This window comes from Populus alba, chromosome 11 (assembly GCF_005239225.2).
Source record: "Populus alba chromosome 11, ASM523922v2, whole genome shotgun sequence".
NCBI lineage: Eukaryota > Viridiplantae > Streptophyta > Magnoliopsida > Malpighiales > Salicaceae > Populus > Populus alba.
In genome coordinates this window covers 20,607,400-20,620,544 of record NC_133294.1, presented here as the reverse complement: position 1 = coordinate 20,620,544, position 13,145 = coordinate 20,607,400, and the positions used below count along the sequence as shown (strand labels likewise).

At 34.2% G+C, this 13,145-nt stretch overlaps 1 protein-coding gene and 1 non-coding gene across 2 annotated transcripts; one reads left to right on the top strand and one right to left on the bottom strand.

Moving 5' to 3' along the window:
* Positions 1 to 1,294: 1,294 nt before the first annotated feature.
* Positions 1,295 to 1,379, bottom strand: TRNAM-CAU (transfer RNA methionine (anticodon CAU)). Its single transcript is given in 2 exon segments — positions 1,295 to 1,330; positions 1,342 to 1,379. It is a non-coding gene; the product is annotated as a tRNA-Met (tRNA).
* Positions 1,380 to 6,634: 5,255 nt separating this feature from the next.
* On the top strand, positions 6,635 to 11,932 carry LOC118031618 (uncharacterized). Its single transcript, XM_035036094.2, has 6 exons — positions 6,635 to 7,224; positions 7,330 to 7,453; positions 7,598 to 7,733; positions 9,595 to 9,631; positions 9,753 to 10,014; positions 11,398 to 11,932. The coding sequence occupies exons 1-6, from the start codon at positions 7,042 to 7,044 to the stop codon at positions 11,469 to 11,471; spliced, it is 816 nt and encodes a 271-aa protein (XP_034891985.1). The 5' UTR covers positions 6,635 to 7,041; the 3' UTR covers positions 11,472 to 11,932.
* Positions 11,933 to 13,145: the final 1,213 nt, after the last annotated feature.

The following is a 13,145-nucleotide window of genomic DNA, read 5'->3' as shown; positions in this document are numbered from 1 at the left end:
TTAAAAAATTATTTTCAAAACCCCAAACACCCCATCATCCACGCATGGAAACCCACGTGACTCGAAATGAGGTGTCCAGTATGCACCTACCCTATCTTTGATATTATTTGAAAGCGTGATGTAAAATATATATTTTTTAAATTTAAAATTTTTATTAAAAATTAAAATTTTATGTGCTTTGAATTATTTTGATGTGTTCATCTTATTAATAGTTTTTAAAAAATAAAATAAAATATCATTTTAATATATTTTAATATAAAAATTACTTTAAAAATACAATCACAATTGTATTTTCAGCTAAAGCATGCAACTTTCGGTCCCACACAGCGTGCATGACCAGAGAACACTGAAAATCAACTCTCAACGAATTAGTATATCGTCCAGGCAAGCAAACGAGTAAAATCCTTAGTGCTAGTAATTTAGTCAAGGAGTTTAGTTACAGAAGATTTCTTGGTTAACACGATTGATAACTCCACTCAACCAACCCACCTTCTGATCTTGGCTCATCTATGATGTGATTAGCATCTGTCTATGTATGTCCGCCTGGGCCCCTCCACCTCACCCTGCGAGAGTTTCATCGACATGCACAGTCCTCATCTCGAATAAAATAAATCTGCAAAATGCTTAAAAAGGTTGAGGTAAAATTGCTAACCACTCTTTCCCAGGATTTTCAGTGCTAGAAGGGAGGCCATACGGTGGTATCCAGTATGCTTCATCACTCCAGATTCTACGTAGCCATCTGCTATATGTATACGGCGTGTGAAATTTGCTACTTTCTTCAGGTATATATGTACCGGGGACAGTAAAGGAACCCTTGAATACTTCCACAATCACATACAGCTAATATATATCGACTAAGAGCAAGAAACGAGGTGGAAATTAATGGCTGAAAAATAAGGACCATGCTATGAAAATACTTCTACGAGGGAAAATGGACCCCAAAAGTGATGGAAACACATGCTTAGGCACCGACTACCACCACTAAAGTATTGAAAACGTTGATTTAGCTTGCCAATCTAGACATCACGGCTCTAGGCCGTGGCTCGCATCTTGTTATCGATCTGAGCCTTGGATGGGCCTTGATTGAGTACAAATAAGTTTTCCTTCTCTCTTAAATAAGAGGAGGATCACAAGCACAATTTGGAAAACGAAACTGCCTGCGTGTTTAGGGGTTTAGGCGCACTGTACAATCAGACAAATCAACGTTGGCAATGGATAAGAAAACGACATGCGCCATCGAACATGGGTTATGCTACAAAGAAAACTTAGAAAAGGAAGCTACAAAAAACCCATTTGGGGTGAGAGAGGCTCGAACTCTCGACCTCAGGATAACTCAGAAGCTATGAGACCTACGCGCTAGCCAACTGCGCCACCACCCCATGATGGCTCTTTTCGAACTGAGATGTGCAATATAGATTCAAACTTAAACGTAGATCTGGGCTATCGACTCCTAAGAGAATCGGAATGGGCTTGAGCTCAGGGAAAGCGATTATTAAGAAGCACAGAATCGTGTTTCACTCCTTTCCATATTGGCAATATGATAGGCCTCTTTTCAGCTAGTACATAGCCCAAACAGTTTCCAGAGGGTTGTTTTATGCCTTATTTTAAAAGTGCGACCATCAGAGTTTTGTTAATTTTTTTTTCCATGTTTTTAAATTATTTAAATTTTTTAATATTAACAATAGTTTTTTTAAAATAAAAAATATTATTTTAATATATTTCTAAATAAAAAGCACTTTGAAAATCTTATATGCTAAATTCAAATAATATTTACCATAAGCTATGTTACCAATCCAAATCATCTTTTTAAATTTTGGTAAGTTTAGTTTATTGAAAAAATAATAAAAAAAGTATAACCCAACTTTTAAAAATAGATTTCTAACACTCATTAAATTATAACAACGAAGGATTTTGGAAAAATGTATGAGCTTCCATGGCAGCGACAAATAAAGAGGAAAAATCAAGCTTATCATGGTTATTCATGTACCAAGTGACGAGGTTTGAGATCTCTTATATAGACAAACAAGCGTACACATTGAGGCTGATGAAAAGTTCACTTTGATTGAGAAGATGATTGAGACGCTGAAAGGCCTCCTAAATAATTTTTTTTTGAGATCACTGTTAGGTGAAATGTTGAGATCATTTATGGACATTGTTCAATTTATAAAGACAATCCTTAAATCCGTTTAGTGAGTCTCACATGTCCTGGAAATGTGAGTGCATGATATATATCTTTGTAGTTGTTAAAGGTAGGTGGAGCACTTGACTCCATTTATCCTATTTTGAGCTCTATCTACTTGGGTTTATTGGTGAATATGACATGTAGATAATTGATTGATTGTATGTGATATTCAGTTTGTTTATATTAATATATTTAATTTTAATAAGGGTTTTATATATCTTTAATATTCATCAACTAATTAATTAATAAATATAGAATAATAAAAAAATGTTTATATGATCTATAAAGGAGATAAACTAGTAATTCATTATTATTTGAATGTTAGTTTTTAATCATATATTGAAAATAAAAAAAACCAGTCTAGTTAAATTTTACTTTAATAATGGTGTTGTAAATTGAAAGAGTTCTAAATAAGAGATCAAGGTAGATCTACAACTAAAGTTGTACACCTCCACGTTTAAGTAGACAAAAGATATTGTTTAGATCAAGAAGCTTATCGCAAAACTATGTGTGATTCCTAGCATTCTTGATCCAATAGCCCTGCATTATGATAACAATAGAATCATTGCACAAGCAAAGAAACCAGGTCTCATCAATGATAAAAAAAATATGCCTAGACATTTCTATCTTACTAGACAATCATAGAATAGAAAGATATAAAGATAGGGTGAGTACCCATTAAAAAAAATCTTGTAGACCCTCTCTAACTAAGCCATTGTCCTAGTAAAAGTTTATTCTCTTATGACTTTTCTAATATTTAGAAAATCATGAGAGGTTATTAGACATTATACTTGATTTTTAAATATAAATTAATCAATTGATAAATTGATAATAAATTTATTTATTTATTTAATTTAATATTATTTTATTTAGAATAATGATTTATATTTGAATCATTTTATTAGAAAACCTAATAGGTCACACTTTTAAGAATTGTTGATCAGAAATTAACCTTTTTAGAAATTAAGAACTAAAATATAACACTTATATAATATAACATAAATTACAATTCTAAGCTTCTTCAAGTTATTTTATTCTTGTTTTTTTACTAGTTTGCCCCATCTATCATTTTCACTAGTTTTTATTTGTACTAAAGTCAACCCTTCATTTTCACTAGTTTTTATTTGGTCGAAAAATCCAGTTGCATTAAATTGTCAAAGTACACGAAACCATATCATAACAACACATATCCTAAACCTATTTATCAAGAAAACCCGATCAAATACAAATGAAATTTTATCTAGTCCTTTTGTCAAAAGATTCGGTTGCTTTGAAATTGTCAAGTTACATGAAACCATATCATGACACATATCTTAAACCTATAATTTCTGATCAAATATAAATGAAACAAAGATCATTTTAAAAGTGGAGGGTTGGCATAATTACAAAATAAAAGCAGACGGGGCGAACTAGTATAAAATTAAGAATACATGGATACAAAGAAGCTCTTACCTCTTAAACAACATACATTATTAGCATGATAATTAATCAACAACAGATCCTATTTTTACACTGATGAAGGGATACAATTACAAAAACACACAATAATCCGTCTATATTGTGTGCTTTTTTTATGAATATAATATTGTTCGAAAACATCTTCAGGATATATCGGACGAGAGACAACATTCCATTTAAAAAAAAAAAAAAACGAACAAGTGAGTAGATATTAAGATCCCGCAGATAGTTCATGCAATGAATTTACCGAGTCTAAATGTGAATTTCTTCCGCTGGAACTGGATAGTAGAAAAGAGAACTGGAAATAGTCGAGGAGGGAGCAAATAATTCAGTATCACGTCACGAGAGAAGAGAACTGAAGGATAAAGATAATGCCATCGAAATTAATCGCTGAGCATTTTGAACGTACGTGCCATGAACAGGATTCTCACGCTCAAAAAGAGGTATCTTCCATTCTTTAAAAAAGAAGAAGATGAAGATATGCCTTCTTTACAAGAGGGGGAATTGGAACATGACGCCCAATATTAATCAGATCAGTTGCAGACTTTAGGAAAGAACATGTATAAGAAATGCTTTATTTTCTCCAATTAGGCAGCAACTCGAGTATTGGACGATAACTTTGCCTGCACAAGAGCGCAGCTTTAAACAGAACATTTATTGGTGGTTTGATGGAGCTACAGCTTTGGGTGGGTCAGCCATGACACCCAATCTGAGAATACGAGAGAGTCCTACCATAGGTGTAAAAGAAAGATGGTAGTAGATGAAATCCAGCTCATAGCTCTCAAAGAGGGATACGACCCCACGTGGAGAGGACCTGCAATGCCAGTTGCAGTTCCCATAATATTACAGGTCCTCATAGCTGTCTCCTCGTCCCTAACGCTGGCATCAAGCTTGATAATGACCATCGCCTTCCCCCACATGTAAGTACTTTGCATGATGCATTACTGTTCTTCATCCACGGTAAAACGTCGTTAGACTGGCTTTTAAATTGATCACCACCGATCACTTTGTATTTTAGAAAGAGAACCTGAGTATCTGGCTGCCCTCGATCGGAAACAAAATATTTGTTAAATACCCCGATTTGAATGCAAAACTAATCTCCCGTATAATTATTGTTAAATATTTATATATCTTCCTTGATTTGTTTTTTGAGAGGAGGGAGAGTTAAAGGGATTGACGTCTGTTAATCTCTAAATGAGAAAAAGGTGTTTAATATTCCCTACAATTGGATCCCTCCATCATACAATATTTAATTACTTTAAATCTGAAAGTTATTAAATCCATCATTATAAATTTGTTTCACACACATTATTCCAGACATTTTCAACACTTTCTTTCATCCATTTCCTCATACCCTAAACCTTTAATTAACTACTTGACCTCTATATTTTAATCCTAAATCAAACAAAATCTCACAGTTGTCCAAGCTATGTTTTCATTACGGGCTTATAGTGCTCGGAACCGCACATGATTTATGATCTTTGTATATAAGACCAAACACTTGCTGATGATGTAACCGTTTCATTTTATAATAGCCTAAAATACACAATCAAATTCAGTATATTATTTAATTTGCCGTCAGCCTATAGCCACCGAGTGACTATTGACCAGGAATGTTCTGAGAGTGATGGATATTATCTTACAGTTGTAATTTTGTTTTCTTCTTGGGCCTTTTGCCGCCCTTGACTCGATGCACATGATAGTACTCTTCATCATGGGTGGAATTAGTGTACATGTATTATATTAATGATGGATTGGTTTTGTAATTCTAACTGTTTTATTCGTTTGGGAGTTGTCTTCTTAACATTTAGCTTGTGGTTGGAGGGGTTAGGATCATGTTGATGGAGGGCTGTTTTGCTTGGCGTGTCGAAAAATCAAGCAGATGTATATGTCAAGGATCTTTGAGCATATTGCTGTTTAGACATAATTAATACGGTGATAACGAAGTACTTTTTTTCATACCTACAAGAAAATGATAATAACCAAGTTGAAATACTTTTTTTCTTCTTCTTTCTTTCCTTGGGGTGATGAGAACAAAATAGGCTGACTTAAAATTAATAAAACCAAATATTGAAAGAATTAATTGCTATACTATGCACAGAACCACCATGATAAAATGTTGCGCTTTGAGCCAGATGTGTTGTTTTCCCGATCCCATATTATTATTTTTTGGGACCATTGTATTCGTACGGATGATTAAATAAATGAATTTGTTAATGATTTGTCAATTTCTTGGGTTAATATTCATGTATTAAACCTTAAAACTAACACTTCATTCGATATCTGTGTGTGTGTGTGTGTGTGTGTGTAGAGAGAGAGAGAGAGAGATTTGCAATGCTAAGGCGCCAAGCCTCTTGTGTTTATCTAAAGTAGTGTCAGCAATCACATTGATGTGGAATGAATAATTTCTGCGGTGGATGGGAAGTCCATTTTGATTGCCACTACAGCAAGAGACCCCGCCATGGGTACAAATGTTGTCTCAACTTATTAAAATAATATAAATTATATTTTAGATTTTATTTAATAATTTTAAATTTTAAATTAAAATAGTTTTTTGATATAATATTAAAATTTTGATAATTAAGTAATCACAAATCTAAATTTTACTATTTTTATTTATTTGATAAAAATTAAATAAAAAATAATATTAATTTATATAAGTTTTAAGTTTAAATTAATTTTTTTTAAAAAAATAATATAAATTATATTTTAAAATATCATATAAATAAAGAAATAATATCGAAACAGACTATCATACTATTAAAAATAAAGAAACAAAGGACACTTATGAAATTAAGAATATGAAGTTTGAAACCAGGAAAAACTCATAAGAAAACATAAGAGAAAGAACACAAAAAAGAGATGGAAAAGTATCATTTCTTGTAGTGTTGGGAGAGTATACTAATTAATCGTATGACAGAGAGGACAGATTCAAGTGCTATGGTCACGCAGCTGTCATTAGATATTACAAATCCACCCCTCCCCTAGCTAGCCATCTTCTTTTCTGGACAGCAAATAAGAGTTTGCAGCTGTCGGGTCCCTCTCTCTCTCTCTCTCTCTCTCGGCCACTCCTTGGTGTTAATTGAACAGCCAAACCCCAACCTAACCTATTTGTTATCAAAACAACCCTCAAGTAATATTAACAACAGCATCATAGACTAGCATGCTAGCTAAATAAGTTCCATCCAGCCATCACTTTCTTTGTCTCAAAATTCTTGCAATGATTCTTTGTGGTGAAGAAACAGAATGAAGGAAATAGGGGGGCGTTTGCTTATAGAGCAGAAAGCAGAGACGACGAGGAGATGGAGAGGAGGAGCTGTCACAGCTATCTGAGTGATATATCAAGAGTTCATGCATGAAAAAGGATAATCAGTACTTGTCATTTTGATGATTTGCATGCCATGGCTTATCCACATCATCGATCTCAGTTTGGAGATACAACGTTTACAAAAGTGTTTGTTGGGGGACTCGCTTGGGAGACACCAACTGAGGAAATGCGTAGATACTTTGAGCAGTTTGGGGAGATTCTTGAAGCTGTTATCATTACAGACAAAAACACTGGAAAATCTAAAGGATACGGATTTGTAAGTTGATAAGATCTCTATTAAATTGCACAGACCATGTTCAGATGACTCAAATTCGTTAGGTCTTTTTTAATCACCAATATATATTTATATATATATATACAGGTGACTTTTCGTGATCCGGAATCTGCAAGAAGGGCTTGCGCTGAACCGAACCCTGTGATCGACGGCAGAAGAGCGAATTGTAACATTGCTTCACTTGGACGGCCGAGACCTTCACCGCCTCGAGGTTCATTATTGTTTTTGATTGATTAGAATTATATTATTAATCAGCCATCATATAATGTATCAACTGTATTTTGTTTCTACAACTATTCACCACTAATAATTAATAGTTGATTATTTTTTAAAATTTTGTTTGTTGTTAATCCAGGAAGACCGCAAGGTAGCAATTCCTTCAAGCGAGGTGCACCACCCGGTGCGCCATCATACAGCGGAGTTGCAGCACCATTCCCTCCTCTAGCTCCTCCTCCTCCTCCACCACCACCTGTCCTCTATACACCTTACGGGTTAGTTCTTATTGCTTTCTAATTTTCTAAAGCTAATTATTTGGCTACATTAGTTGGTGAAATGGTCCACCACACTCTCCTTTTCCTCTCGGTATAGTTGTTATCAGCCTGTGAACAATTAAAACGCTATGGTTATTGACTTTTTTTTTTTTTTTAATATGAAATTATAGCTAGTAATTGACCTGGCAATACGACATCACAGAAAATAAATAGACAAACCAATAAAGACTTTGTAATGAAGGGGGTTTTAATTACTGCTCCCTCCGAAGTTCATAAGCGTACATGTTACCTCAGGACAGCTACGTCCTATGCAACAATGTGACCCACCTGGCCTTGCTGCATGAGACTTATTTACATGGCCTGATTTAATCAAGAAAAGATATTATGAACAGAAGGTTAGTGCTAGAGAAATTGAAGATAATAGAATCTAAGAATTTGGCCTTCAAATAATATTCCCAGCGTTATCGTTATACAATGTTAAAAAATAATTCGTTTTTTAATTCCCCCTCCAAATGCTGCACTCGGAGATATTAATACTGGTGTTGGCTCGAAAATGCGGGCACACCACTCGCACTTAGATGCGTATCAATCTTTATCAAATAATCTCAAAATAATATATTACTTAGAGTGGTCTATTTAATAAGACGAGTGTCTTAAAAAAAAAAAAAATCAAATAATTGAACCTGTTATATCCTAGTAGATTGTGATAAATGGTCCATTCTCAAATTTATAAATTTCTATTATATATTTTTATTTATTGTAAGTGGGATCGGTAATTTTAGCATATCCCAGATATTTTAAATAGATATTAATTATTTGTCGGCGGTATTTAACTTTGTAAAGTTATTGCATCGATAATGATCTCATCCTATGAAAAATAGATCAATGATCTCCTTAGTTTTATTGAAAAGAAAATTTACAGTCACGATAAATTAAGGCTATTTGTTGCTGGGATTTCCCTATGATCTAATTGATAACGGGATAATGGAGGGTGAGGCTGTCTCTTATTTGGATTACGTTATGTATTTATCTGGAGAGGGAAATTGAGAAGCTTCCAAGGAAAATGACAGGGACATGGGTTAATGGAACTGATCTCTATTAATGATGAAAAGCTAGCTATCTACTATTTCCATGTAGCCATCGGAAGATCCACATATCCGTGGAAATTATGTTCGAGTAGAAATAAAATCACCAATTAATACGACAAAGACATCATTTTGATATTTCTTTGTGTCAAACAACTATCTTAATTTAAAAATTTTAAGTTATTAGGTGAGGTTTCAAGATATGATTTATATTATTTTCTAATACATCCTCGCAGAAAAAAGCTCTTTGGGCTTGAAACTTGCACAAGTCCATATTACCTTGTGTATAATTTTTATCAAATAAATAGGGATGGTGAGATTCGAACTCGTGACCGCTTGGTCATTAAGGTTTTAATACTATGTCAAAAAACCATCTCAACCCAAAAGCTTAAATTATTAGGTAAGATTACAAAATATGATTTATATTACCCTGCTATACGGCTGCAGTGGATGTTACCATGCATGCCCAGATGGGTAGGGAGATTCGACCAATATTTATTCATCTATTAGAAATAATTTTCTTCTATATATATATATATGTATGAATTTATCATATTGGAGATATGATGAAATTGATTTTAGTGCCCACCATAAGCAGACATTGTTATTGGTAGCAGTTGCTATCACAGTACTGTGTCTCAACCGCAGCACAACAATTAAATTCCAGATGCTACCTGTTTCCTCAGCTAGAGAAGCAACTTACAGAATCTAATTAGATTTCATGTAGCTTTTTTCTCGTTCATACGTACTAAGATTCATTGATTCAACTCCTGCAGGTATCCAACCTACACTCCTGACTATGGGTACCACCAGGTTAACACCCCCTCTCTGCTTGGTTATTGATTTTTCATTTGCTCAAGAAAATAAAATCAGAAAATTACAGACAATAGTTCGGTAAATTAATATATACTACGGTGGATGGACATGGATGCAGGCAATGTATAATACACAAATTCAACAGCCAGCTCAATACTATCATCAAATGTACGGGACATCATCATCCACCATTGGCTCACCGTACTATTATGGCTACTCTTTGCAAGCTCCAAGGGCAGCGCTCTCTGGATCTCAGGCTCAACGAATACCTGGACCGTCTTATTTATACTTCCCAACGTCTATGGAGGGGTCCTTCTCTTCGTTTCCTTCTCCAACTATTCAACCTGCAAGGCATCCCTTTCCCTCTTCTAGTACAGCTGGTACGTGCTTGCTTTTTATCCTTCTCTTCAATGATCTTCCGCTTCCCATTAGCTAGAAAACATACACATTTGGAGATGCATAATATATATTTATGCTTAATCATAAGAAGTAAAAAACATACATAATATATACAATGATGATCGAAAGTGTTAAACCCCAGTCGTTACTTGATGGATCTGAAGACTTCAATATATATAGATCATTAGGTTTGACTTAGGCATTCGTTCTTCTTTCTATATCTCCACACACACACACACACACACACACACACACACATATATATATATTATGCATGAGTAGATAATGTTAAAAATTAGGGCTTGTGTTGCTAGCTGCTTAGCTGGCCTGATACCGGGGGGCCGCATGGGCATCCTCAGCCATGTGGATGAGCTGTCTGGTTATCTGAATGACCCAAGTACTGGGTCAATGTAAAGTAAGGACAGAGGAGCACAAGGTGTAAACAAATAGTGACTGCATGTGGTTTCAGTATCAACTATCAAGATGGTAGTTGATTCTGAGATGCAGTCAAATGATAGTGTATGTAGAGAGGCCCACAACGCATGTTATAGACTGCCATGCGTTGCTTTTAGGTGTTTAAAAGCTACCACACGAACTTTTATTTAACCAATAAATGACTACAGTAACCGAAATAGTAAATTAATGATGGGATTTTCTTTCTCAAGAAAGAAACAATCGTGGGATTTCACGAGGAAAAGCTAATGTACATCACCAAGTTCATAATGAAGATGCATTAGAAAATATTTGAAATGTGGCTTCTGGCAGTAGTGTTGTGAGCTTATTCCACTTCACAGAAAAAATTTGAACTGTTGAGAGACCATGATGGGTCTAATATTGCTTGGTTATCATATGTTCTATGAAGCAGACCTCATGGGTCCCTGATGAATTATCTAGCTTTGTTGTTCTTTGTTTTTTTCCTTTTTAGTTCCGTTTCCGTTTGAGCCGTGCCTGTTCATCTTCCCTGCGGGTTATCCCCTTGCTGTGTGCTTGTTTACTTATATAAAATAAATAAATTAATAAATGACCTTTAATCGATTCAAAATAGACTTAGGATTAATTTTACATGGCTCTATAATCTCCACCTTTAACAATCACGACATATATTGAGAATTTACTTTACGTTGAGCTCATCATCATCTAACACCTGAACTACCAACGTGCTATAAATCTACTTGATGACCTGGCTAGTTGGATCGACCCAATAACCCACTAATTAGAGCCTTGTTTGGTTGTGTTTTTTTTTTTGCAAATCATGATAGATATTAATCTGGTGAAACATGATTGATCTAATTTTTTTTGTCCGAAACAATATCATCTTAGAGATATACTGACTGCAAGCTTTGTTTGTCTATGTTTGGCCTCAGACTCACCGACTCCACAGCATACCACCACGGAATCAGAAGCGGGTGCTGTTCCTTCAGAAAGTCCAGATACCTAAGAGAAGATCTCTAACACATACACGATTCTTGATAACTTCATGCTCTCCATCTCTCAATCTACCTCTCCCCTCTTCGAAGTCCAAATTAATTTATGCTGCAGCACCGGTGATCAATACTGCTGCTTCAAAGAGACGATTCGTGTTCACCACAATCACGGAAGGAAAAGATGGACTAATCGACCACCTTATGCGGATCCTTTTTACTTTATTCTTTTTCTTAAAACAAAAAAAAAGTTCTTCTATAATTCTTTCCCGTTCCATGTTAATTTGAGTTAATCATTCTCAAAGCACAAAAAGTTAAGCATATTTGACAGGATGTGTATGAGAAATACAAGGAAGTGCGAGCAGTCCCTCAATAATAATTTCTGTCTAAGTGACCCCAGTACAAGAACCGCGTCCAAGTACACCTGAGATTATATTTATTATATCCCGAATCATTAGCTGAATCTAAGTGCTTGTTAATTATTGTAAAGCAAAATATTTTTTAAAGGTATTTTTTTATTTTTTATTTTAAAAATATATCTGAATATTTTTTAATTTTTAATATCAGTATATTAAAAATATTAAAAAAATAATTAATTAATATCTTTTAAAAAATATATTTTTTTAAAAAGTAAAAAATAAGGTTTAATACAAATATATGTAAGTTTTATCCATGCATTTATAGCTTATACTGTTAGTAAGCCGACTCATCATTAGCGATTTATACATATTTGTCTTGGTACAACTTATCACGAACCAATTAATATTAACAAAAAAAAAATTATATTATTTAACCTGCAGTGCACTACAGGCAAATAACTAGTTAATATTTATCTAAAATATTTGACTCTGATTCATATGATATATCTTGAGCTAGCAGTTAGCTGGTCTCATAAAATACCTTTTCCATGTACTAAGGAGATTCAGGTTTCTTCCGCAAAACAAGAAAAGAAGAGAAAGGAGATTAGAGTCCTGCCACTAACCTTATTCATATGTGTGTTCCAAATTAAATGGTAATCATAATACCCTTATTCCGGTTTTTTCACACTGACCGGTACACTAGACCCATTCCGATTTCTCTTCTCCATCTTGCTAAATTCTTAGATTGAGCTCATCAGAACTTAAAATCTGAATATATATATTATTCCCGAACTATCACGTGATTCCCCAGCTAAATCTCTAAGTAAAAACAATTCCCAATTGGATCCTCCAACACTATCCAATTAAGTCACCATTTGAATTTTTATCACAAAAATGTTGTTATAATTAATACAAACGAGTTATCATTTTTAATGAATTTAACGGAAAGCATTTTAAGAAATAGAAGTGACTGAGTAATGACAACTCATTTGTATATATTATGACATCGCCGCTGATACAAGCTATTTATATATTTCTCCTTCGACGTAGGAGAAAAATCGTTTACATGCTCGTGGGAATTATCATGCTTTCGCTGATAGTACCGCCAAAATAGTGAAAGAGAACAAAACTTTGTATCGAATGATTATACGATAGGTCCACATGCACCTCCTAAATTAGAAAATAATGATCACCACCCTGCAATATTGCAAACTCTCTTTAGATTTCTCTCCGATTTCTCTCTAAGTAATGTCAAAGCCACCGTTAAGAGTTAACCGGATTCTGTAACGCATTGCCTTAGAGTTTTAACCTGCTGTAGCGTAACTCTTTCCA